Source organism: Cylas formicarius, unplaced genomic scaffold, assembly GCF_029955315.1.
Source record: "Cylas formicarius isolate icCylForm1 unplaced genomic scaffold, icCylForm1.1 PGA_scaffold_5__7_contigs__length_24384050, whole genome shotgun sequence".
NCBI classification, from domain to species: Eukaryota; Metazoa; Arthropoda; class Insecta; order Coleoptera; family Brentidae; genus Cylas; species Cylas formicarius.
Genome location: NW_026844341.1, coordinates 23,784,256 through 23,810,904, shown reverse-complemented (window position 1 = coordinate 23,810,904; position 26,649 = coordinate 23,784,256). Strand labels below are relative to the sequence as shown.

The 26,649-nt window shown below is 44.1% G+C and overlaps 3 protein-coding genes across 6 annotated transcripts; 1 reads left to right on the top strand and 2 right to left on the bottom strand.

The window, feature by feature from the left end:
• The first annotated feature begins 1,405 nt into the window (after positions 1 to 1,405).
• On the top strand, positions 1,406 to 4,706 carry LOC132702659 (T-complex protein 1 subunit alpha). Its single transcript, XM_060671445.1, has 7 exons — positions 1,406 to 1,623; positions 1,742 to 1,983; positions 2,318 to 2,499; positions 2,571 to 3,088; positions 3,144 to 3,234; positions 3,943 to 4,276; positions 4,335 to 4,706. The coding sequence occupies exons 1-7, from the start codon at positions 1,551 to 1,553 to the stop codon at positions 4,566 to 4,568; spliced, it is 1,674 nt and encodes a 557-aa protein (XP_060527428.1). The 5' UTR covers positions 1,406 to 1,550; the 3' UTR covers positions 4,569 to 4,706.
• A 188-nt stretch (positions 4,707 to 4,894) lies between these two features.
• On the bottom strand, positions 4,895 to 20,501 carry LOC132702658 (uncharacterized). 4 transcript variants are annotated; one of them, XM_060671444.1, is made up of 12 exons: positions 20,356 to 20,501; positions 19,699 to 19,846; positions 18,443 to 18,895; positions 15,472 to 18,397; positions 14,287 to 15,362; positions 13,570 to 14,040; positions 11,514 to 11,925; positions 11,306 to 11,448; positions 7,153 to 7,378; positions 6,951 to 7,081; positions 5,797 to 5,944; positions 4,895 to 5,733 (listed from the first exon to the last, which is right to left on the bottom strand). In XM_060671444.1, exons 2-12 carry the CDS (start codon positions 19,789 to 19,791, stop codon positions 5,588 to 5,590), a joined length of 6,225 nt encoding a protein of 2,074 aa, XP_060527427.1. In that variant the 5' UTR covers positions 19,792 to 19,846; positions 20,356 to 20,501; the 3' UTR covers positions 4,895 to 5,587. The 4 variants fall into 4 exon arrangements, with proteins under 4 accessions (XP_060527427.1, XP_060527424.1, XP_060527425.1 ...); XM_060671441.1 differs by having other exon boundaries at positions 15,472 to 18,895; XM_060671442.1 differs by having other exon boundaries at positions 6,951 to 7,063; positions 15,472 to 18,895.
• Positions 20,502 to 21,063: 562 nt separating this feature from the next.
• On the bottom strand, positions 21,064 to 24,805 carry LOC132702398 (bifunctional purine biosynthesis protein ATIC). Its single transcript, XM_060670991.1, has 8 exons — positions 24,622 to 24,805; positions 24,351 to 24,567; positions 24,025 to 24,300; positions 23,638 to 23,974; positions 21,959 to 22,207; positions 21,510 to 21,909; positions 21,299 to 21,459; positions 21,064 to 21,242 (listed from the first exon to the last, which is right to left on the bottom strand). The coding sequence occupies exons 1-8, from the start codon at positions 24,644 to 24,646 to the stop codon at positions 21,123 to 21,125; spliced, it is 1,785 nt and encodes a 594-aa protein (XP_060526974.1). The 5' UTR covers positions 24,647 to 24,805; the 3' UTR covers positions 21,064 to 21,122.
• Positions 24,806 to 26,649: the final 1,844 nt, after the last annotated feature.

Genomic DNA, 26,649 nt, shown 5'->3' with positions numbered 1-26,649 from the left:
AAAGTAAATAAATAAATAAAGAAACGTATAATTTAATACAAGCATTTGAAATAAATTTTAAACAAATAATTTTTTTAAATAAAAGTATTTAATTTTCAGGATTACTTAATACTTCCATTTTTAAGTTTTGGAGAAAAAGGCATTTCAAAAATAATATAAGGTAAATATATCTAACTCAAAACCTATTTCTGAGTTAGGAAAAATTATTTTCCCTTATTAATATTTTGTAAATTTGAGAATGTTTTGTTGTTTTGTTTTGTTTTGTTATGAGATTGTTGATCCTTCTCTAGCGAGGTTTAGACGATGAAATGTGAGAAATACATTATCGTTAATCCAGATGCCATGAAAGTAGTTTGATTTCTGTCCCAGTCGTAACCATAATACATATATCATGCATACTATGCTACTACTCTATACTACTATCCTACTACGCTATGCTAGCAAAAAAATGTGTTGACTTTTACGACTCTTATTCATAATTCAAATTTTTTGCTCTTTTCAAACTGTACATTTATAATTAATCTATAGAAAATTGCAGAAAAATAGAGTGATTTATACTAAAATTATTTCAAAGAACAAATCTCAAACAAAAATCCTTAACATTTGCAAATCATGTTAAAGGCACCTAGACTTTTTAATAATCGTTAATAAAAGGATAATCAATATAATAATAATAATAATATATAATAATTTCCAAAAATCTTAGTTTAATAAGTGCAAATGAAATTAATCAAATTCGCGCCTATTTTTACATTAACTTATAAATCTTCTAATACATTTTATAAAGCAAAACGGAACGATTTTTTTATATGTTTCTGCATATTTGATTTCTACAAATCTAATAGCAACTTGCTTTTTAAGCTAAAGAATTATAACTAACAAATTTTTGCAACTGCACTATAAATAAGAATCCTATCTCATAAATACTCATATTCAAATTTTTAGCTTCGCGTGACGTCGTGCGCACTCCGTACGATTTTAAAACGGCGATCTGTCGTATCTTTGTTGGCCCATCTTAATATTTTTTTATTGTATAATTCCTGTTCTATAAGCATAGCCACAGCTTCTATATCGAGCAGCTATTCGGTATTATTCATATAACTATTAAATAACATAGTGATCCTGCCACGGTAAAAATTGATGCGCCGCAAGCTTAACAAGATCTATGCACCCAAACAACGATCTGACAGAGGCCATGTTCATTTTGAATCCCCAAAGTTGCTTCATACGTTCCTGTATTATCGGCACTTAATCTATGAACGGCATAGGCAGGGCCTATAGCTCTTGTAGCTTTTTACTATTTTTTATCGCGCCCACTAGATATTTAAAATAAATATATAGAAGCTGCTAGAAACTGTCAGCTGTCAGTTATATCGTAAATCATCCATAATAGGCTGAGGTTTCTGAATTTACCGTTGAAAAAAAAAACATCAACTCGATCGTGCCCGTTTATCTGTGCTCGTCTGGCATCTACAATTTTATTATCCACGGGTCCAAGTTCTTGTGATTGTTGTAAATTGCGGTGCGGTCGTCAGCTTATGCTATAAAAAATGTCTATTAGTGCTAGCCCTTTGTCCGTAGCTGGCCAGAGAACGTCTGGGGCCCCGGTTCGCACGCAAAATGGTAAGACGTATGCCTCCGCTTTTGATTTAGTAAGCCTAGTTAACCTTAAAAGCGAGACATGCACTATGGCCAGGTGTGGTTTAAAGTAACATTCGTAAATTTATATCGTTTCTATTAGTTATGGCGGCAGCCTCAATCGCAAATATTGTCAAGAGTTCTTTGGGACCCGTCGGGTTAGACAAAATGCTCGTGGACGACATAGGAGATGTTACAGTTACCAATGATGGTGCTACCATTTTAAGGCTACTGGAAGTGGAACATCCGGCTGCCAGAGTGCTCGTGGAGCTGGCGCAGCTACAGGACGAAGAAGTCGGTGATGGTACGACTTCAGTTGTCATCATAGCAGCCGAATTGTTAAAGGTAACGGTCATTATAACAGCTTCATAATCATTTGCTCGTAGCACTTTTCCTACTTTTGGAATGTATATCGCGACGAAATATATAACCCCTTGGTAAAGTTAAATAGTTACCAGTTAAATTTTGCTACAATATTTAGGAGGTATGTCTTCCAATCGTTTTTTTTTCATTTGTGTTTTTTTATAAATACACAAAAACTATTATATATACGCTTCTCAAAAAGTTTTGGAAAATCTTTAATTACTGAAATCCATCTATAATTAGTAATTTCATCCCACCATTTTTAAATATAGATGTTATAGAACTCTTTTTAAGAATAATTTAATATACCCTACAGAATGCGGACGAATTGGTGAAACAGAAAATTCACCCCACATCAATCATCAGCGGTTACAGGTTGGCTTGCAAAGAAGCTTGCCGATACATCCAAGATCATCTGACCATTCCGGTTGATGAGCTGGGAAAGGACTGTATCGTAAACGTCGCGAAAACTTCCATGAGCTCAAAAATCATCGGCGCGTATCCTTATATAGATTTTTAATTCTTTCCCATGATTAGCGAGGTAAAGTAGTTTCCTAACCTATATTCAGTGATGCGGATTTGTTTTCGTCCATGGTGGTTGAAGCCGCTTACGCGATCAAAGTGACAGACCCGAAAGGCAACCCCCTATACCCGATCAAGGCCGTAAATATCCTGAAAGCACACGGGCGCAGCGCCAGGGAGAGTATCCTGGTGCAGGGCTACGCCTTGAATTGTACTGTTGCGAGCCAAGCGATGACGAAGAAAGTCGTCGGCGCCAAACTCGCGTGTCTCGATTTTTCGCTGAAAAAGGCTAAAATGAAGATGGGAGTTCAGGTGCTGGTCACCGACCCGGACAAACTAGAAGCGATCAGGTCGAGGGAACTTGACATCTCCAAGGAGAGGATCCAAAAAATACTGGCGACCGGCGTTAACGTCGTCCTCTGCTCGGGCGGTATCGACGACCTGTGCCTGAAGTATTTCGTCGAAGCCGGCGCCATGGCCGTGCGTCGCGTGAAAAAAGCCGATCTGAAGCGCATTGCCAAAGCCACCGGGGCCACCTTCCTCACATCTCTCACCAACATGGAGGGTAATTTATAGTTTATTGCTGGCAATAACGGATAGAGAATTTGTCTTTTCTTTAGGTGAAGAATCATTCGAAGCCAGCATGGTCGGAGAAGCCGCCGAGGTTACACAAGAACGAATCTCCGACGACGAGCTCATCATCATTAAAACGTAAGCCGTAACAGTGTTGGTACTAACATTTTTATTGACAGAAAGTAGTTCATTTGTGAACCCCCCCGTTGGTAATGAACCAAAAAGCACTTCTATGAAAATAAAATCAGTTCAGTTTTTATGGAGGAGTTTTCCTCACTAGTGGCAGAGATTTTATTAAGCCATTCCAAGTGCCATGAAATTCACCCTTTTGTGTCGATATTTTCCCGTCATATTGTTTTTTTTAAGGGTTTTTATTAAGCGTTATCGTCCAAGTACCATATATAGTAGTAGTTCATTTGTACAGTTTTTCAGTTTTGAGCGCAGCCATAACAGTGACGTTGGCATAAAAAGTAGTTTGTACTAACATTTTTTTGACAGAAAGTAACTCATTTGTGAACCCCTGTTGGTAATGAACCAAAAAGCGCTTCTATTAAAATAAAATCAGTTCAGTTTTTATGGAGTTTTTCTCACTAGTGGCAGAAAGAGATTTTATTAAGCGATCTGCCATTCCAAGTACCATGAAATTAACCCTTTTGTGTAGATATTTTCTGGTCATATTGCTTTTTTATATATATAGTAGTAGTTCATTTGTACAGTTTTTTCAGTTTTGAGCGAAACCGAGAGCACTGTTTGTGTAATCAATACCATTAAAAGTCTTTTTTCGTAACTGAATGGAAATTGTGTATATATAAAAACGGGGTACATTAGCGATTTTGTTTGCGACAGACCCAAACAGCGAACAGCGGCATCGATCATTTTACGCGGCCCGAACGATTTCTATTGCGACGAGATGGAGAGGTCGGTCCACGACGCCCTCAGCGTCGTTAAACGGGTACTCGAATCGAAGAGCGTAGTCGTGGGGGGCGGGGCCGTCGAGGCCGCGTTATCCATTTACTTGGAGAACTTTGCGACGACGCTGAGCAGCCGGGAACAGCTGGCCATCGCCGAATTCGCGAGGAGTCTGCTCGTCATCCCCAAAACCTTGGCGGTGAACGCGGCGAAAGACGCCACCGACCTGGTAGCCAAGTTGAGGGCATACCACAATTCCAGTCAGACCAAAGTCAGTATATATGTCGCCGGAGTTGAATGTTTTACCCAGCAATTTTCGTTCTCGGTAGGTCGATCACGCGCACTTAAAGTATGTCGGGCTGGACTTGATCGAGGGCACGGTCAGGGATAATAAGAAAGCCGGAGTTCTTGAGCCGACCCTCTCCAAGATTAAATCGTTGAAATTCGCAACGGAGGCCGCCATTACGATTTTGCGGATAGACGACATGATAAAGCTGGATTCGCAAGATAAGAAGGGCAAAAGTTATCAGGACGCCATGGACAGTGGCGAGCTGCACGGTTAAGGCGTTCGTTTTACCTGCCGCATATATTTTGCAATGGCTAACTTTAAATTTTTCACATAACAGTGCCGCCTTTTTTCAGTTTTTAATTCATTCGGAAAAAGCGTTTCTCATTTTGTCTTAACATGTCGATTTAGAAATTATACGTTTACATATACAGTTTTTTTTTTTTTTTTTTTTTTTGAGATCAATTACAATAATGGATAAAGTTTGCTAGGGGCAGAGGCCTTGAGAAAAGGAGGTACAGTCCAGAGTGCATTCTAGAAAAATAAAGGATCTTAACCAACTCGCGATAGGCGTGTTTGGCAACTATAAACCTTCCAATGCAACGGTGTTAGTCAGTTGACGGAGGGGGTTGGGGTTAGAAAAGGATATATCGGAACGGAAACTGCCGTACACTTTATTTAAACCATGTATTTTACTAGAATGTTTAAATAATATCTTAAGACATAGTTTTATCCGAGTAAATCTGCTGATACTGTAAAGAAAAACAAAACAGGCAGTCCTACGGTTTTGTCTATCGTCTCACGAACAACATCTCGCTGTGTGTCACTTCTCTCACTAAACGAATACGCAGTTTCTAAATTTTCGAACTCGGATGCAGAAAAAATAATTGCTCACATCGTGTACACTATATTGCCGTCCCCGCTACGCGTAAAAAGTCCTATCGAAAAGGAGAAGGTTATGGTAGAAAAATTACATGAGGCGAAGCTACAGTGCCTTGGAGAAAGCTGTGCCGCAACTCCGCGGTTTGATTTTTTTCGCTTCTCTGTTCCGCGTTTTACTCGAAATCGAATTTTTACACCGTCATTTCACGTACACGAAGCTTACCTATAGGTTAGTAACCGGTGACGTTTTTTCAGCACCTACCGACGTAATAAATAACTTTTTCTTGTTTTAAGTATGTTAAATACACTTTCGTCCTAGGAATCTGTAGGAAACGCGCGAAACGTGCGCTCTGCTCGCAATTCCATAATTAAAAAAACCGTAAACCATTTTTTTTTTAGTGCTTAACTTAAAGATTAGTCCTTCAAGGCGGCCGCCTCCTCCTTAATGTTGTCCTTGATCATTTCCGTGGGGCTGGCGTTCATCGTTTTCACCGCGTTAGACTCCGCGCCCGCCTTCGACTCCTCCCCCTTGTCGGTCTGACCGGCTGAGAGGGCGTTGCCTGCGGATGTCCGACGTCAGTCCCCCTACTACCGCCGGTACCCCCCACTCCGCGAATACTCACTCTGGCCGCTATAATATTGCCTGTTGGGCGGCTTGTTCGTGTTAGATCTGTGCTTCTGATTGGCCGGGTTGTTTTGCGGACCCGGGTTCATGTTCTGCTGTTGGAAATTGACGGGCCGCTGGATCGGCGTCGGGTACCGCTGCTGAACCTGTCACCAAATGGTTTCCAGTAACGGGAACGTAATGTACAAAATCGGTTTCGCAGTCCGTTTTCGTTTTTCCGCGGCCCGCAATGTAACTTTCGCAAAATGAATGGAATACTTTTAAATTAATAACTTCAAACTGGTGTCAAACATTTATACCAGCGTGTATCAGAAAACTGAAGCTTTTGACGCGGCCTACGCTGCTGTCGACCAATATTGTCAGATTTATCGCCGTCTTTTATTTACGGGGACTTGATATCTGACACACCCGTATATAAATCACCAGAATAAAAGGTGTAGGCGACGGGTCTCTCGCATTTTCTGGTTTAACACCTTTTTTACATTGAATAAATAACTTTTTTCGGAATAGACCACCCGGGGTTTTTAGAACGAACTAAAGACGGTTACCGCCAATTTTCAATTAATTATATCATATAATTTTAGTCTATATACTTTAGCAACAACAGAGCACAGCATAAGTTAAGGCCGTCAAATAATGTTCGCCCAAATAAGAGAAATAATAAGAGCTTAATTACTTTAATTTTATCATTTATCCACAGTGGTATCAAATTTCCATATTTTTAAAATGGGTCTGCCATCTTGGATTTGAAATGAAAATGTACAAAAATTCTAAACAGCCTTGGCAAAATGTTAAATTTATTAAAACACGAAAATCCTTGTCAAAATTAATAATTTGCTAAGAAAGTAAAACTATACTTAAAGCCAATTAAAAACAGATCCTATTGTATATTATTGGGAGGGAAACTAAACTCCAACAAACTTATTTGTTACCTTACGAGTTTAAACTCCAAAGTTTCTAACAGTGGGGCTTCAATATTTCAAATTTTTACATCTTAAAAAACAGTTTTACCATTTTTATGAATTTGGCAAGTTTTTAAAACTGTTTATACGTTTAAAAACAATTGCCGATATAATAGCCGAGTTGGAGAGTAAGGACAGTAAGACAACGCACCGAGTCAGGAAAATTTTTCAAGAAAAACGGACCACTTACGTTATTCTGTTGACCGACGCCCTGATAAAAATACTTCCTCTGCGCCGTGGGGCTCGACTGCTGCGGCATGTGCTTGGCGTTTGGGCGCGACTTGGGCGACGGTATCTGCGGCGCTGCAACCACCCCAAACACTGACAGTTTTAAGAGAAGAGAAAACGGAGGAAAACAAAAAGGAAATGTTGCCAACTCCATTCATAATTACCCGAGTTGAAGACGGAGGAGAGCGTCTCCTGGCCGCCGGGGCTCTTTAGTTGCTGCGGGCGGCCGCCGGACACCGCGTTCCCGCTCGCGACTCCCTGCTCCCCGCCCATCTGTTGGCCGCCGCCGACGCTCTTCATGTAAGGGTTCGGTTTCATGAATTGCTGCGCGTTAAGCGCGGCCGCCGCCGCCATCTGCATCGACGTCGAGAGAAAGTGCGAGTTGTAGCCCTGGAACGACGTTTACGGTTGCATCGCGTTTGCTAACGGGACGAAAGGGTGGAGGAAATACAGACCGTCGTTCAGCGCTTTTGATGGTCTAATCAAGTAGATGTTCATCAACACGGACCAAAAGCAGTTCATCACGACAAAAAGACGATCGGAAGTTAGACTACACTCCTAACAGTCCCAAATAAATAAGAACTAAAAGTTCAGATTTTCACGAAATTATATATTATGACATGACAATTGTTTCGACAACACCGTGTCTTTATCAAATGTATTATTTACAAACTACCTGCTACTATATATACCGAAAATAAAGGAGAGGTATTTAAATCTAATTGATCGTTAAGCAATACATTCGAATGTCTCATTTTGTTAATCTCCATGACTTCCAATAAATTTAATTTTCTACTTTTTGTGGCTGTGTGTAATATATCAAAATTGTCGTCAAAAATGTACTTTTCTGTGTTTAAGTGTGTAGCATAATTAGAATCTAGACTATTGTTTTTAAACGTTCTTATATGTTCGTTAACGCGTTTCTTGAACGATCTACCTGTTTGTCCAATATAAATTTTAGGACAAGATCCATATTTCAACCTGTAGACACCTGATTTTTGGGATTTTGGACATTTCGATTTATTATTTATTTATTATCAATTCTGAAAGCTATTTTTGAACCACATTTTGACAAATGTTTTGAAACTATTTCGCTAGGTTTTCCTATGTATGTAATTGTTTTAAATTGTTCGTGTTCTGAATTTGGTTTCGGATAAATAGAGTTTAATGTTGTTTGTATTTGTTTTTCATTTATAATTTTATCTATAATGGACGGATTGTAGCGTTGTTCAGTGCAATTTGTTTAAAGATATTAAGTTCTTTGTTGTAATTTTCTGTTGAGAGTGGCGCATTAAGAAGTCTGTGTATAAAATATATATTTGAGCTGTTATGTATGACTGTGTGCGTGTGTGAAGGTTTATGATATATTGTTTTGCACTTTCGTAATAGTTAAGTCTAAAAAATTAATAGAATTATCCTGTACAATCTCGATAGTGAATTTTATACAATTATGTATTGAGTTAATGTAATTTAAAAAAGAATTCAATTGTCTGTCCGTTCCAACAAAGCAAGCAAAGACATCGTCCACATATCTATACCACCATGAAAAACTTTTACTTAAAGGATGTTCTAGTATGATATTTTCCAAATTATCCATAAAAATCTCGGCTAACAAAGGACTAAGTGGGTTTCGCATAATCAAATCTTCTTTAGAGATATAAATCTGTCCATTAAATTCAAAATAATTTTGGTCTAAAGATACTATTAAGCAATCTAATAAATCTTGTTTCACCAATGGGTTAACCTGTGGCGTTAGAAGGGATTTATTTTGTTGATTAATTCAAAAGAATTATTTATTGTAAATTTTGGTTTAAAATCTGTGTGGAACTTTAAAATATTTACTAATTTTGTAGAGCGTTTAACTGCTGGAGCTGTTACATAAGACACGACTGATCTAATGGGCAAAGCTTGTTTATGTAATTTAACTAAAGAATATAATTTAGGCGGTTGTGGATTCATAATTGTTAAAAAATATTTGTCTTTGTCACTAAATAGTGTGGAGTTAGTAATTACATCCTTGACTTGTCTTTGATATAACTCGGTAGGATCGTGTTTGATACATTGGAAAAGTTCTGGTTTAAGAAAATTGTTGGTTTTTGAAATATATTCTGGGAGATCGATAGCTATGACTGTCTTCCCTTTATCTGCACGTGTAAATATTATGTTATTTGTAGAAGCTTTGTTTTTGATAATTTTAACTAGTGACATTTGAGAAATTTCTTTGTGTTTGTTGTTATCTATTAATTGAGAGTTTATTATATTCGCTAATACATGTTTTTTTAAATTAGAATCGTTAATGTCCTTAATTGCTAATTCACGATCGATTCCTAAGCAGTGTAATTCTCTATTAATGTGCGAGTGTTGTAAGTTAAAGTTGAAACCTTTTCCCAGAAATTCAATTTCATTTTTAGAAAATGTTGCGTCTGTTAAGTTTATGAACCTATTGTAAAATTGATGGTCAGTATACTTTGTAATAACTGGCTTGCTTTACATTTGATAAGTAAGTCAGTAAAAGCCACCTCAGTTCAACTTAACAGTCCACCTTACTTGCCAAATAAAATAACGCATAGGACAGATGTTCATTCAAACCTTAGATTTAAGGTTCTCATCTCTCCACCACCGCACAGGACGTCTCTCTTTCACACAAGTTTTTCCTACAATATTTAAAAGCTTTACAATACCATTCCTCTTTTTTTAAAAGTCCTATCAATATTACTTTTTGAAAGCAAATTAAAACCGGAATTCTTTAGACAACGAGCACAATGCAATTCGGTTTTTACTATAATCGTGTGTGTGTGTGTGGTGCACATATATTTTTTAATAACGTAATTAACTTTAAAAGTGTCCCCAAACATTTTGTTTAAACAAATAAAATTCAAAATGTTTAAATTTCCGCTAAAACGGGGCGTTCGCATTTCAGGCTACGGTCACGTCGCAACTTTTGTTTTGATTTTTGACGCGTTGAATAGTGGAGAAGATTTTGATACGTTTTTCGATATGGTTTATGGTTGGTTATTGTTTTGGGCCAAGTTGTAAAAGCACAACAACTTTTACCCCTCAAAAGACATTTATTAAATTATCGACAGATGAAAACCGACGAAATGTGTGGATGCAGGCAATGAAACGTGGTTATGACGAAATTTCTGCAAAAAACAATGTTTTTCTTTGTGACGACTATTTTAATGTATCTTCGCGTTAAAAGATAATTTAAATTTGAAAATATAACTCGAGTTTCGTATAATAAATATCTTAACCACAATTTTCTTTGTTGTCTTTAAAACTGATGTGTCTTTTTCAGTTGGAACAAGATACGGAAAACAAGTGCGGAAAACGGCAATTGACCCATGAGTTTATTTGTCACGAGGGAAGCGTGTTGACAAACGTAAAAATTCAACGCGCGGGAAATATCTCCGAAAACATCCGATTGCTCCCCAACTCGTGCGGTAAAATCCCGGAAATGTCCGAGGTGGCTCGGATCAGTGGGAAACGTGGTAAAGTGACGCTTCCCGCACGCTTGATCGGTTTGTAATTAGATATAGTAACAGATATTGTTCTACACATTTTTACTTGCCAGGAAGACAGGAAGCCAAGTTGTAAAAAGAACAAGTCAACAAACAGACAAAGCCAGTACCTCAAAATCTACGGAAAAAGAAATTCCTCGATAGGAGTACGAGCTAATCTGCGGAATTAGTTACGAACCAAATCTGCGCAGTGCAATTAACTAACAATATCTCAGATTGGACTTTATTTATAAATATTGCTTGTGCTCTAGTAAATACAATAAGTTAAAAACGAGGTTAAATACAAAATTTATGTACTTTATAAGCAACATAACATTAATGTTGACGAAAACAAGGAAGTTCTGTATAGTGTAATAATGTAATATTTATTATAATTTTTTTTTCTTGAATTATGTGTTTCATATTCAAAAATAATAAAAATCTGACTGATGTTTCAAATAAGATTGGTATCTGTAGTAATAATATACGTTGACGAATCGAACACCTACACGAAAACTGACAGCCGAACGATGACGTTTCGCGTGTGACGTCATATTTAAAGGGCGCCAGTGAACCTTTTTTCTGGTAAATAATACCGCAATTAAAACGATTTCTTTAGGAGGGGCCTATAATTATCTTTGCGCAGCCCATTAAGTAGCTTTTCTGTAAAAATTCAAATAGGTGCGAGCAGTCTATTGATAGGTAGAAGTAGCTATATATCATTTTATAGGGGTTGAAATTTTCTGCAATTTATCTATTTATAATGCGTTATTGTATTGTACGTTCTTAAGCGGTACACCCGAATCTGATGTCATACCTGAAGACCGGTGTTGCTGTGCGATTGACCGTGCGTCCCGAATACATTGCTCTGAAGCCCGTAGCCGGCCTGGTGCTGCGGCAGCTGCCCGGCGGACTGCAACGTCGAATTAGCCGGTTGCTGGAAATATCCGTTCTGGGCGCCTGTAAACCGCGAGAAACTCGTTTATCCCGGCGGACACTAGCCGAAAGGAGTCGCGTATTCCTACCCGTCGATCCGGAATAGTACGAGGACGACGCCTGCAGCGTCTGCATGACGCTGTTTTGCACGGGCCCCGCGTGGCCGCGCTGCATCACGCTCGCGCTCGGCAAGTAATTCGCCGCCTGAATCGACGGGTCGTACATGTACACTTGCTGGCCCTGCTGCGATTGCTGCTGGTACGCTTGACCTACTCCGCCCGCTTTCGTGCCTATCGCGCTGATTTGCTGATTGCTGGGCTTGACCGTCGCCGACATCAGACTGTTGCTCGTCGAACTGATAAGGACCGTCGTCGGATTGTTCAGCTGCTGACTTTGACCGAAAGGCGCGGTCGCCGACAGCCTGTAGCTGTTTATGTTCGGGTAGAGCTCCGGCGGAGCTTGCGCGGTCGGCGGCGGATGGGCCGCCGTTTGAAGGTACACCTGGCGAAAAGAGACGAAGGGGCGTCAGTTCGGCCCGAATTCGCCCGCGCGACGACGCTTAATTGTAGTTCTAATCGTTCAGCGCTTTTGAAAGGTAAAATCACCATGTACGTCTCATAAACACGGACCAAAAGCAAATCATCATTGAAAACGTAGTGAAAAATGAGTCAAACGCGTTGACTATGGTCCTGGTTCCAAGAAGTCGGCGATAGGCAGGGAATATCCGGAGCAGGCGCGGCGTTTGGTCAGGGCTACAGAAGCGGAGAGTTGTCGCAAAAAAAAAAAAAAAACTGGCTATGGATGTTATGTCATGTCAATTGGCTCTGACAATACTCCTATGGATTGCTCAAGAAACTGTCCAAATTGTGAAATAAAATTATCTCTGTGCGAATCATTAATTATGTCCAGGTTATCATATGCCGAGATATCGGTTCAGAATGTCTTCTTCCTTCAGATTTTCTTACAATATTAGAGAATATCACCTTATACAAACATTTCCTCGATTTTACTTAAAAAACATTAAAAACCAATCAGCCGATATTTGTCGGAAAAACTTGTATATTTTAAATAGTTGACACTTTTACCTCGATATAACACGACGGTATTTCAAAGATTTTTTTCATATAAAGTCCCTAAATCGAAACAATATACCAGTATACTGTTAAAACGACTTAACCTGACTTAAATAGAAGAAGAATCATATGACTTGTATAACGATTGGCGATTGTTTTTGGGTGGTTTAGATCAGTGATGGGGAAAAAACGGCCCGCGGGCCGTTTAAGAGTACCATCGGGAGTACGTCTGAACGCGTTCTTACTTCGTAATGTGACGACCCGCATAAAAACTACCTGCGACGATATTCAAAACCCAATAGCATTCTGCACAAATACATCCGACCCAAACAGCTGACTCCTCCTCGCTCGAAACTTCCACACAGTCTCGCGTTTTCGAAAGAACCGGAAAAATGCAATTAGGTAGGTGTGTAGGTAGGTATATAAATACAAGCGAGGCCGTCCGAAAATCAGTGAGTTAGCGACTTAATCGGTCATCTGCAACGACCAGCTGTGACTCGAGTAACACCCGCGCAAGGGCATTAGTTAGTTGTAAGCTTTCGTCAATTGCGTTTCCGTGTGTTATTCTCCGTAGTTGGTAATCTAAACTTTAGATTGATGTCCACGAGTGTTTTTTTTTTTTTTGCACAAAAAAGGTTTACTTTAAAAGCGCCTTTCGGGATACTTTGCCAATTATTATGTTTTGTTAAAAATTTGTCACGATTAAATTGTAAAGTTTTTTTTTCACTTTTTTGGAAAATAAACACAATAATAATAATTTATATATATATATATATATATATATATATATATATATATATATATATATATATATATATATATATACTGTGTTCCAAGTGTTTTCGGAGCGCGAGCATTGAAGATGCCAAGTGAGATTTTGGCGAAACGTCTGCAGGATTCCAGTCGGAGTTCAACGAGCGAACGGATGATATCCCGGAATATAGTGTCATCATATATATATAATATTTTCGAAAGCAAAATGACTATTGTACGACGCAATAAATTTTAAATTCGCTCACGTTCCACCCCGAGTGACTCGTCAACTTCAAAGTCGAATAATTTTATAACTTACCGACTGAGCGTTGTACGGCGAACTGGCCGCCTGGCTCAGGCCGTGGTACGGGGCGTACTGCGAGAATTGGCTCCGCCCCTGGCCGCCCAAGACGCTCGCTTGATCGGCGGTCGGCAGGAACGCGCCGTAGAGGCCGCTCTGCGCGGCCGCGGCCTGCAGCTGTTGCTGCGTCGAATTGTACAGCACGGTGGGCGGGGACGGGATCGTCGGGATGCCGTATTGCGTGGAGCCGGCCGGCGCGGCGGGGCCGTGGCCCGTCGTCTGAAAGCCCATGTGCTGGCCGGCGGCCGCCGGCGTGTACTGCTGCGGCCCGAGGCCCACCCCGGCGCCGATGACGGCGGGGGCGGCCATCGGCGGCGGCGACAACGGCGTGCCCAACAGCATCGCGTGCGCCACGATCGCCGAGTGCTGCTGCTGGCTCGTCGTCACCGTCTGGCTAGTGCCGCCGGTCACCTGTTGAGTGGGTTTCACCTGCGATCGTTTAAAAGTTTCCTTTTATGGGCGATTGTTATTCGCACAAGGATCTACTGCACACGGGTGTTTTTTCGGTTCGGTACACGTGTTCCGCCTGTTCCCGGCGTTTTCGAAAAAACGAAAAAATTGAAACTCTTTTGGAATATGGAAAAAGATAAATCCTTTTTTGGCCGCCGGTAAAGAAGAGGACGTTAACGGTTAAGGAAAAAAAAAAAAGTACGCTAACCGAACTGCCGCGCTCACCTTGCAGACGTTCGTCGTCGTCGAGGCGTTCTGATTGGGCCCGGGACTGTACCCCTCGTGGCCGTCGTCCTGCCCGTCGTTGCCCTTAAATACGCTCGGATCGAGCACGGGGCCGCCGAAACTGATCCCGCCCCCGCCGTCCTCCGTCTCCTGTTCGCTCGTCTCCCACACCTTCTTCACCGACGCGATTTTCATGTTGAGCGAGTCCGCGTTGCAGATGGTGCTGCTCGCGCTAGTCATACTCTTCGACATGCAGAGCGTCTTCGACGGCGTCACTTTCGCCCCGCCGTCGTCTGTCAGATGGGCGAGATCGCTGCCGAAAAAGTCCAGTTTCATGTCGGACGTGTCCTCCTTGAACGCCGACAACTGAATGGGGTCCGGGTCGCCGCCAACGCCCGCCTCCGCTTTCTGCAGCAATTCGTTGATCGGTTTGGCAAACACGCCGCAGCCGCCGTCCATGTCGTCGTCGGGTTTCGCTCTCGCCTTGTCGCCGCCGTTACGCGGCGCCGCCCCACGGGCGCCCGGCGCCGACTTAAAGTTGGTGTTCTCGAAAATGATCGTGTTAACGGGGGGAGTAGCGCCGTCCAGCAGCGGTTTGTCGGTAGGCAGTTGGGGCGACTTGGCCGCCGCCGACGCCGCCTTGTCACCGCCGGGACTCGGTGCCGGCGGTTCCGGCTTGGCGGCGCCGTCCGCCCCGATGCCGAGCATACCGGAAGGCGGGGCCGGTTCGCGCTCGACGCCGCCACGCAACTGCGGCCCGAGGGGCTTATCCCACGCGCATCCGCCGACCGCGGAAGCCGCGACCGCCTCCTTCGTGCCGTACATCGCGACGTTGGGCGGTTGCAGTTTGCCCGCCACCGCGTCGCCGCCGTCGCTTATCATTTGTTGCTGCATCTGTTGCTGCTGCTTCTGCATTTTTTGTTTGGCAAATCGCGGCGGCAGCTTCGTCTGACGCACCGCCCTCGAATCGAATTGGTTGGTGTTTTTCGGCGGCGGCGGCGTTTGATTTGGCGACTGCGCCGGGAACTGTTGCTGTTTGGTCGGTTGGACGCCGGGATTTTTAGTTGGCGCTCCGCCTGCGGGGTTTAAAGAAAAAAAAAACTACGTTCCCGTTTTGGAAATCAATGTCATAGTGAGGTAAAAATTTACAATGAATAATTGTTTAATTAAATTCTATTATCTTACCGACGGGCTTCCGCTCGGGTTTGGCGTCCTTCGCGTCGCTCTTCGCGGGCGGCTTCTTTTCGTCCGGCCCCCCCTTGACCCGCTCCTTGCTCGTCTTCTTGCTCTTCACCTCTTGGAAACCCTCCGAGTCGCCGCTGTGCTCGTTCTTCTCGGACCTCTCGTCGCCGTCCTCCTTTCCCTTCAACGTAATGTCGGCTATGGCGTGCGCCGACGCGTTCCGCGGGTCCGCCGCCCTCTTGCTCGCGCCGTCGTACGGTTGCTTCTTCTCGCCGCCGCCCATGCGAGGCGGCGCGTTATTCCTGCTCCTCATGCCGGGCCCGCTCCTCTGCTGCCTGCCCGCGAACGACCTCCTGCCATCTTTACCGTCCGAGTTCTCGGAATTGGTGTCCTGGGTCTCGTCCTTTCTGCCCTTCGACTTGTTCCGTCTCGTTTCCGGTCTGCCTTTCGTCCGGCCCTTGTTGTCCTCCTCCGTCGCCGACTGGCGACTTTTGCCGATTATTCCGGCAGCGAGCGCTTCCTGGTTAAGTTTCGTTTTGTCGGCGTCGTTGGGTCCGTCGTCCGCAGGGGAGGGGGCGGTCGCCGCCTTCTTTTCCCGGTCGTCGTGGTGGCCGGCACCGCCGCCACCGAACGGGCTCTTGGACGGCGGCGGCCCGTAACCGTCGATCCGCTTGCCCAAGCCGCCCATCCGGCTGCCCCGGAAGTTGGCTCCGCCCCGACCGTGTCGCGACGGCTCGCCCTTTGGCACGTATCCGCCGCTCCTCGTCCCGCCCCCGTCTTTCTTCTGCTCGCCGACCGTTTTGCTATTGTCGCGATTCTTTTCGTCCTTGTCCCCGACCCGCTGTTTCGCCTTGGACTCCCTCGACTCGATCGAGTGATTGTCGGTCGTCGAGCCGTCGTCGCTGTCCGTTCCGTGACCGTAATAGTCGCGCTTGTGACCGCCCCGAGGCGGCGGTTGCCGCTTCGCGTTCCACGATCCCCGCGGATGCTGCGCCGGTAAATGATATTCGGACCCGGCGGCGCCGCCCCACCCCTTGCTCTGCGAGAAACTCCGCTGTTGGTTCCTCGGGTGCCTGTTGGGCGGTTCGTCTTGGTGCTGCTGCTGCTGCGGCGGCGGCGGCGGCGCCGGTTTTCGAAAATCAAACGCGTGGTGCCTCTCGTCCGTCGCGACGTCGTCGTCGGGCCCGCAGTCGGCCCACGCGCTCTCCTCCTTCTTGACGAGCTCCTGCTGCTTCTTCGCGGCGGGCATCACCGCCGCCATCTCGCCCTTCTTCAGCTGCGTCAAGTTCCGTTTCTCGCTGACGTCCTCCGCCTCGATGCGGTCCTTGGTGATCGGCCCCGGAACGAGCGGCGCGCCCTTGCGCTCCGCCCTCTTCTCCTCGTACGCGGATTCCATCACCTCGTTCCACGAGCCCATCGGCGGCGGTTCGCCGTCGCGCGAACGCCGACTGTCCGGTCGCTGCGGCCTCTTCTCGTCGCCGTACTCGCCGTGTTTCGGCGCCTTGTCCTTGACGGACCACCTGTCGTGCGGGGCGGCGCCTTCGTCGCCGTAGAACCGCGCGTAAGAGTGGGCGGGACCGCGGTGGCCCTCGTCCGAGCTCTGGCGCTTGTAGTCGGTCGCGCGCTCCTCGCTTTCCGGACCACCGGTCCCCGCCCACCGCCCGAAATCATACGGCTGTTGTTGGTAGCCGCCGCCGGAGACGGCTACGGCGGTGTTGTTACCGCCGCGCTGCTGTTTGAACCGCGGCGGAAGGTCGTTTTGGAATTGGCGCGAGAAACTCGGCCCGTTTTGCTCGCGGTGTTCCGCCTTCGACGAGGACGACGACTGTTGCGTGGGCGGCGGCTGCTTACGCGACGGGAAGCTCTTGCCCTCGATCGACGTCAGCTGTCTAAACGACGAACCGTCGTCTTTGACGTCGCTAGGAGGACGGGCTTCGGACGAGCGCGCGTCCTTCTCCTTTTGGAACTCGGGCAACGGGATGTCGACGTGGTGGTTGATCGGTTTCGGCGGCACGTTCGACGGATTGATCGTCCCCACTTCAGATTCGCGGTCGCGGAACCGCTTCTCGCGCATCTTCTCGTCGAGCTCCTGCAACTTCTTCGCCGCCCGCTGCTTCTCCTCGTTGAACCGCTTCTCCTCCTCTTCTTTGCGCTGTTTCGCCCGCTGTATCGCCATGCCGACGTCCTTCTCGTGCTGGCGCTGTCGCTGCACCCACGGGTCCTCGTCCTCCGAAGAGCGACCGCGGGTGCTAGAAGCGCGCGAGGGCTGCGGCGGGGCCGCCGAATTCCAGTACCGCGGCGGCGTTTGGCGATCTCCGCGCGCCTCCTGCTGCTTGGGCGGCTGATGGTGGTGCTGGTGGTGCGACCTACTGACGTCCTTCTTCGATTGGCGATCCGACTCGTCATCGCTGAACGCGAGCTTCTGGTTATAGTCGATGTCGTCGGACGCCGCCCACCCCAGGTCGTTGCTCATCTCGTCCAACTTACTGAGCTCCTCCTCGCGGATGATCGGCCTCGGGGTCATCTCTTCCGCGGGCCCGTCGCGGTCCGCGAGACGCGGCGGTCGCCCGTTGTCGCGCCGCGCCTGAAGGTTGGGCGGCGGCGCGGCCGCTTGTTGAGCGGGTCCGCCGCCTCCCTGCGGGAAACTACCTTTGTACATGAACGAGGGCATCACGCCGCGTATTTGGGGCGGGAAAGCTTCGGGCGCGCGGCCTGCCAGGCCCTGAAGCTGCGGCGGGCCCCCCGACTGGCCCGAGGCGGCCCTGGCGACCGGGCATTCCGGCGCCCCGGGCCTCTGACCGCCTTGGGTCCACGAGCCCTCGGTCTGCGGCCGCAAGCTTAGGCCGCTCGCGCCGTACGGAGCGTCGGAACGCGCGGGGGCGCCATCGCCAGCGGACAAGCTGGGGAACTCGTGCTGGAACTGCGGGCTCTGATAAATGGGGGGCTGTTGTCCGTCCTGCGGTCCGGCCATTACCGAACTCCACAGTTTGTCGGCGGAAGGGACGGCGCCGGCCGCCCCCGGCGCAGGTGGGGCGGCCTGTTTGCTGGTGTGTGGGGGAATGGGGGTCGTGACGGGCAACGCGATCGCCTGCTGGTGAGGCGTCAATTGCGGCGGCTGGTTCGGAGAGGCGGACGAGGAGGAGGATGACGTCGGGTAATGGTGGTTGGCGACGGTGCCGTTGTTGTTGGCACCGTTTTGGGCGACCGCGGCGGGCTGCTGGTTCGCCGGCGCGTCTTGCTGCTTGCCCCATCCTGTTGCGCCGGGAGGCACTAACGGTACCGCCGCGTCCGATCCGCTGTGCTCGGATTTCAGAGACGGAAGATTGGCGGGTGCGCGACGCGCGCTTGGCACCTTCCCCAATATTTGCATGCCATGTTTGATGTAGACCGACGAGTTTTTTTGCGCTGGTTTTTCCGTATTTTCGCCCTGAAAGAGGGCAAGAAACGCGAGGTGACGACGCGGACCAACGCAACGAGACTTGGCAGAAAAAATACATAAAAATAATAATAAAAACAAAATGGGGTGGGGTCAATGCTACTTCGCTACCAAATAAATCTAAAATAAAACTCGGCTTTGTTTATTTATTCACTAAATCAACAATTCCCTCCTCTATGCAGCTCCATCAACCTGGTCAAAGGATTCCGATGTATTTGCAAATATTTTTCTGCTCTCACTCTGTTCCATATAACATTTCTCTTTATTGAATAACATCTAACAAATATCAAATGAAAAAAGAGGTGCTTATTAATGTAACATATACTTTGGCATTTGATTTGATCTTAATAAAATATTTCTAGGTTAGGTTAAGACAAATTGAGAGCTTGAATGGCAAATTGTATGAAAAATGGAGATATACAAATTTGTTTGTCTAGTTTGTATCAACACTGTCCATAATAGAATGTAAAACGCAACATAAAAATTCTAGTGAGCGTTTATTATTAATACAGACATTCAAATACAAAATTTATTTATTTCATGTTCCTTTTTCGGCATCCTCATTGCAAAATACCTTATAAAATTACATTCCTTATTTGTACCAATTATTCTTCACAAGGCAAATACACATATATGAATAGATAGTTACTAATCGAAGGAAGGAATAATAATAACCGCGCAAACAGGAATAAAGCAACTGGAAATTAAAAAAAACAATTTTTTCAATAAGATGCAAAGAAGACAGCATTTCACTTAGCGTAAAAATAATTATTTATTAAGAATACTCTACTCACCCTGCTATGTTTGTACAAACTATTTATATCCAAGGATTGAAATTTCGGTTTTGACTTCTCCCCTTTGGAGGCTGTCCCTGACAAAGTAGACATGCTGTCTGCACGCAACCATTTAGATCAAGCAGAACCCTACGAACGAACCCTTTGCCTGAAATTCGGAAAACGCAATTTAATTGTGCGTACGAAATCTAAATTAATTACGATCTAAACCGTACTAAGAGAAAAAAACGACAAGGTCAGAAACGCAGGAAGAATGATTTGTAAGCGTTTCTAGCGGTTTGTTTATGAACAAAGATTAATGAAGTTCCGCGCGCTGCTTTCGCGTTAAGTTGCCCTATTTATAAAGTGGCAACGGCGTTATTTTTCCACAAGACCAAGCGAAAGGAGAGTTGCGATCTTACTGAAATTGACAACAAAAACTACAAAATCGCACTCGGTAGTGATTTTAGCACTGTTTATGGCGAACCCAGCCCAGCACCACTCTAAACCACTAAATAATCGCGGGCGCGATGAAGCTAACGCACTGCCTCAGTGGCATACCGAAGCAAAATCGTCGGACATAACGGTTTGGGGTATCCGTTCCTTGAGAAGTCAAAAGAAAACATCAGATTACGAAACCGATTTTGTGACAAAGGAAGACGAAAAATTCGGACCTACCTTGGTCCGTCCAGATGGGTTAACACGAAATAACAATAAAATAAAACGTTCACTCGTTAATCGGGACGGATGAACACAGATTTTTCGATTTATTCAATCACTTCACCAACTTTTACGCATCTGTCAAAATGGCGTTCGCCGACTCAGAAAACTACAATCAATAGTTGTACGTCATCATCGCCGGTACAGACATCTATCCGCGCCACCGCAACCACGGAATGAAAACTACGCGACCGAGTGAGTTTTGACAACTCGTGTGCAGATGGTGCGCCGAAAAAGAAAAAATTGTTGATTTTTGAACGTTTATCAAAATTAACGATCGCCAAAATAACGATTTGTGCAATCTTTGAATCAAATTAGGTAATTATGTCCTCAAATTGGTAGCGATAAAAAGTGACACACACATATGCGAAGCAAGAAAAATCTTTTATTGCCAAAAACCGATTGGTTTTTGTTACTTTATCAAACGATCGAATTGTGCAATCTCTGAATAAAATCAGGTAATTACTATCCTCAAATTGGTGCTGTTAAAAAGTTTCTTTACACACAGATGACTCAAGGAAAACCTTTTTTTGCGATGAAACGGTTTCTCCGGGTTTTTTAGCAATAATAAATATCAACAATCTTTGGAAAAAACCAGATAAGTATTATCCTCAAATTTGACCATTTTATAGAAAAATTATTCATTTTAAACTGAAACTAATAATAAAAAATGTATATATACTATCAAAACGTTTATTAAAATATGAAGCAGAGGCAAGCTTGTATCAGTGGTGGAATAAACGTAAATTCGTGAACGCCAAGACAATATTGTGGTCGTTACAGGCCTGGACGACTTCCTCGTCATTTTTAGATCCGGACGGGCTTCCGATGAACGAAACTCCGCTCTGCAAAGACGAAAAACGGTTAACGCGTCACGAAAATGCGAAAATTGAGGTCTTACCAGTTTCGCTCTCTCGATGTTGTCCCTGAAGGGGAAAAATGCGTCGGAGGCCAACGAAACACCCGACATGGTCGCGAGCCAATCACCTCTGTCCTGTTCTGTGAATTCAGAGGGCGCCGTGTCAAACATCGAATTAAATATCTGCCGGTCCATGTCTTTGCCTAAGAACGACTAAACGAGTGATAATACCGGATCCTAAGAGAAAAATTACCGACGGTCCCGTTGACATAGTTATCGATGGCGTTCGAAATTTCAGCCCGCGTCACGCCCTTCTTGAACTTCAAGGTAAGCACTTTGGGGTGCCTTCTGAGCCACCAATTATCAGCTTTCTCCCCCGCCAACCTGGTGCAGTGAATGCGGGACTGTTGGCCGGCCCCTATGCCGATGGTTTGTCCGTCTCTGGCGTAGCACACCGAATTGCTTTGGGTGTACTTCAAGGCGATGGTAGCCACGATAAGATCCCTGATCGCGGTTTCGGGCAAATTTTTATTTTTAGTAGCGATATTTTTAAACAAAGACGCGTCGATCGACGCGTCGTTCCGTCTCTGCTCCAGAGTCAAACCGAATAGGATTTTACGCTCTATGGGATCCGGTTCATACTCTGGGTCGATCTAAAACATATTTTTCAAAGTGACGATTTCGAACGGCATCGAGACCCACCTGCAATACGCAGTAAACTCCGCCCTTCTTCTTGGCCAAGAGTTTTAGGGCTCCGGGGGTATACCCCGGAGCGATTACGCCGTCCGAGACTTCTCTAGAAATAATCCGGGCTGTCACTTCGTCGCACACGTCCGAAAGGGCTACGAAATCGCCAAACGACGACATCCTGTCGGAGCCCCTGGCTCGGGCGTAAGCCGAGGCCAGAGGCGTAATACTTTCCAGCAGGTCGTCTACCATGCATAATTTCGCCTATTCCGAAAATAGATTACATTACACAATTATACGCGACGACGAAAACAAGTTTGTCAATAAATAAATCGCTCCCTACAAAAACAAGTGTTGCCTAACATTTCTGGTGAAATAACAACAAAATTGGGCGGAAAGTGCGTCACAGGGCTGGGGCCTTCTCGCTAACATTTTCCTTTTAGAAAGGTGTTGGTGAAAGAGTGGGTCCTTTTGTACTGTTTGCACCGCTTATTTTATCAATGTTTCACTTTATACCTTATTTGAAGAGTGCACCACATATTATTAATAATTATTATTCGATAACGCCACCGACAGCGAAATAAGATTCCCGTTACTAAAGTTTAAGGCGTATGCGGAGTCAGTACCAATAAGATAAGTTTCTAAAATTTAAAGTTTTGTGGGTTATGAATTAAAAAGAAATAAAGATTTGCTTTTATTTCATTTTGCCTTGCCTTGCACGTTCTAAATATTTTCATTTCATTAGTTTCATTCTTGTTCATTCTAAAAAAGATCTAATGGATGATCTAAAAGAAACCAAAGCTTCGACGGTCATTTTTCGAAAATGCCAAATATTGGAAAGCAAATTCAGTTTGACTATACTGACTAGTGCCGTTGCGGAAGGCCTAAATCATTTTTTAAATCGTAACGTGTGGGATATAATTTCCGGAAATAATGTTAGGTTCCTAACGTTATTTCTAAGTTAAATGGTCTACCTGTTACCTCATTGAGGAGCTGATCATCGACATCAATATAGGGCAAAATAATATTTCTTACAGGTGCTCTCCTGCATCTTAAAATACTTTTTTTTTAAATAACGAAAGAAACCCAGACAATTTGACCTAACACCAACAAAAACGAAAAACGTTTGTTGCATCAGGGTTGTTCGGTGGTCTGTGGTGTTCTTATTCTATGGTCTTGAGAGGTTAGAATGTGGGACTCTGGGCCTGGCACCTCGCGCGCTTACGTCCGAACCTCATGACGCAGATTAAATAAAGGACTTGTAGTGTGGAGTTCTCTTTTACTATAAAAAGCCTCCAATACGACAACGTTGATAGGTAGAAAAAATAGAATATGATTGTAACAGAAGTGATTACAAATGTGTGTAATGTCTAAGTAAGTTTAATTACTAATTTGTATTAGAGAATTATACTTCGGCGATGGGAGATTTTTTTCAACAGCATTTATCAATATAAAGTTTGATAAAATTCATGTTGGACTACTGAAACGTCCATGAACTAAAAAATTAGATTACGATGTTAATAAATTTCATAAGTGCAAAAAGTTCCGATTATTGTTTTTGCTTCCTTGGTTTCTCCTTACGAATCTGCCTAATCAAAACAAACCTGTATCTACGAATTGCAATTGCCAACAATAGCCTAAATTATTGGGGATTTTAAAACTGCATTGGTAGGACTATCCACTATCCTACTTACTTCTTCGGGTGACAAGGGGGTGCCGACTGCTGCACCTGCGGGTGACACGTGTTTAAAACTAGTAGCGGCCGGTAATCCCAAAGCGGTCTTTAGTTCTTTTACAAGCTGCCAGCCATTTAAAGCGTCGCAAAGATTGATAAAGCCGGGCGACCCGTTCAGAACGTTTAGAGGCAGCCGAGGAAGGGTGGTAAAAATCTGGGCGGGTTTTTGATGTGGATTCATTCCGTATCTAAGTGTGATTTGGGACCGGTTTGGGGAATATTGTTTGCGGAAATAATCTGTTATCGCGAGATCATATTCAGAGGTGTGAGTGAACGCTTTGAGGGCGAGCGATTGCCTAAAAGCAAGTGTTATTAACTTTAAAACTGTTGGCAAATAATTAAGTACCTTGTTTCCAAACTAGTATCTTTTTTGGGGTTATTTCTGATCTCATCAACAACTTTTTCATAGTCGGATGGATCACAAATGATGGTAACGCGTTCGTGATTCTTAGCGGCTGCCCTGAGAAGAGTTACGCCCCCAATGTCAATGTTTTCCACTGCATCTGCAATAGTTACATTCGGTTTTGATACTGTCTGCACAAACGGGTAAAGGTTGCAGACTACAATCCTAATCATTTCAATATTCTGCTTCTTTAAGTCTTCTTGATCCGACGGTATTAGCCTGGAAAAATACAAATTAAAAACTTAGATAATGGTTTATTTTTTATATACCTAGACAAAATGCCGCCGTGGACCGCAGGGTGCAAAGTTTTAACCCTCCCGCCCAAAATTTCAGGAGCGTTAGATATGTCAGACACATCTCTTACAAGAAGTCCCACATCTCTCAATGATTTGGCTGTTCCTCCGCTAGCTACAAGCCTAAAGCCCAAACTGCTTAGGTTTCTCCCCAATTCTATCAAGCCAGTTTTGTCAGATACCGAGAGCAACGCTAAAAAGCGATAACAGATTTTAATGTTCGGAAAAATCTCGGTAGTTTTCTTACCCAAATCGCCACCTTTGGAAACCATATTGCGCTTTCAAAAATTGACTGAATCTCCGGGGGGTCTTTGCAAAACTGATAATAAATGTTGTTTATAATATTATTTATAACGATCAAGAAGATCAAGGGTTAACACGATTGATATCTTGGGTTCAATTTTGATAACCTCTAGAACGCGAGACTTCAATCTGTAGCAGCCGGCATCGTCAATAATACCCAATGGCTCCATCTTACGACGCAATTCCTAAATCAACAGTCGACAGTTGACCTCATTGATGGGGCGATGTGGAAACGAAAATAATTTCGAAGCATCATTCAGCGCCCTCCGGCAAATGTAAAAACCAAATTGGCGTTTGCGTTTTGCTCATGGGCTTGATTATAGTGACCCATAGCGAAGAGGGCCAGCAACAGCATTTCAATGTAATTTTTAATGCGGAGTAATCAACAGTGTTTCACCGACGTTTTTAGCCCTGCAATTTATCGTAACCACACAGCGGCGAGCGCGATCTGGTTTGAAAATACTGGGCCTTATATTTTTTTAATTCCCACTGAAACATGACTGCGTCACTGGGTGAATACATATATCAATGACAGAGTTAGACGATTTACAACCGTACAATACAAGGTGCCGGCCAACAGGGCGAGTCAACTTGATAGAAACTTTTTATTATTCATGTTTGTTTTTTGATAAATACCACACAAAACTGTCGTATTGGATGCTTTTTATAACAAAAGAGACCTCCACTACAAGTCCTTTATTTAAGAGCGTCATGAGGTACCGCGAGATACCTAGACAAAAGTTCGCCACATCTAACCTCTCTAGACCATAGAATAGGAACATCACAGACCACCGAACCCTTGTCCCCTTTTAAAAGAAATAACTACATTACAAAGTCTTTTAGCCAAGCGGGCTTTTTCGGTTGACACAATGAACGTCTATTTGCTACGAACTGTTCTTTACTTTGTTCTATTTTACTTTCCGACACCGCACTAGCTTCATTTTCGGGCTGCGATGAAACACAAACTTCCGTATCACTTTCAGATGTTTCTGGCATTGGTACCTAGACCGCATTTTTTTATTAAAGTTTTGAAACTGCATTCGCCTCGATCTGTCTAAGAGTTCTGGATGCGTATGCCACAATTTCTTTATTTTCAGAGTCGTCAACCTGAAAAAGTGCTGCCATATGAACTTGAATCTGAACTGACTAATTATCTTCTTATTTGGATCGTAAAAAGCTAAACAAGGTGCCTTCTTCAGTAGAGATATTATGTCTGAAAGGCCTCTTTTTGAATTGATTCCCAAGTGAAGATTATGTTATTTTTAAGTAATTCATTTAACGAAACTAAAATTTCCGATTTATTTGTAATGAATCTACCTGCGAAACTGACCATCCCCAGCCATTGTTGTAATTCACGTTTGCAAGTTGACTCAGTTTAGTCATCGATATGTGTCTTCTTTTCTTGGATGCTTATATAATAAAACTCCATCCGGAAAAATAAGGCTTGGTACACCCAAAAATGAAACAGTATATTATGCAATAAATGTTGTAAACGGTATTTGAGTCACGAGTTGATTTGGCACGAGCAAAGCGAGTACTTAATAAACGAGTGACTTTGGGTACATTTTTGCAAAACAACATGACTACATTCACTAACATGACCGTCACAATTGACAAACGGCAAAATTCAAGCAGTGCGGTAAAATCTACGAAAACATACGATTGCTCCTAAACCCGTGCGGTAATATCCCGGAAATATCCGAAGAGGCTCGGATCGGTGGGACAAGAAACTCACGTGGTAAAGTGACGCTCCCCGCACGCTAGGTCGGTGTATAATTAGGTATTTTACAGAAGGGAGTAGAAAATAGTATATTTTGCAACAAGAGCGGTAAACGGCATTTGACTCACGAGTTTATTTGACACGAGCGAACACTGTTATCTTTGGTCTGAAATAGGTCAACGAGAAAGTAATGAAATAGGGACATCGATACTGAAATGATTTAAAACTTTACCAGATACAGTTAAAGAAGTG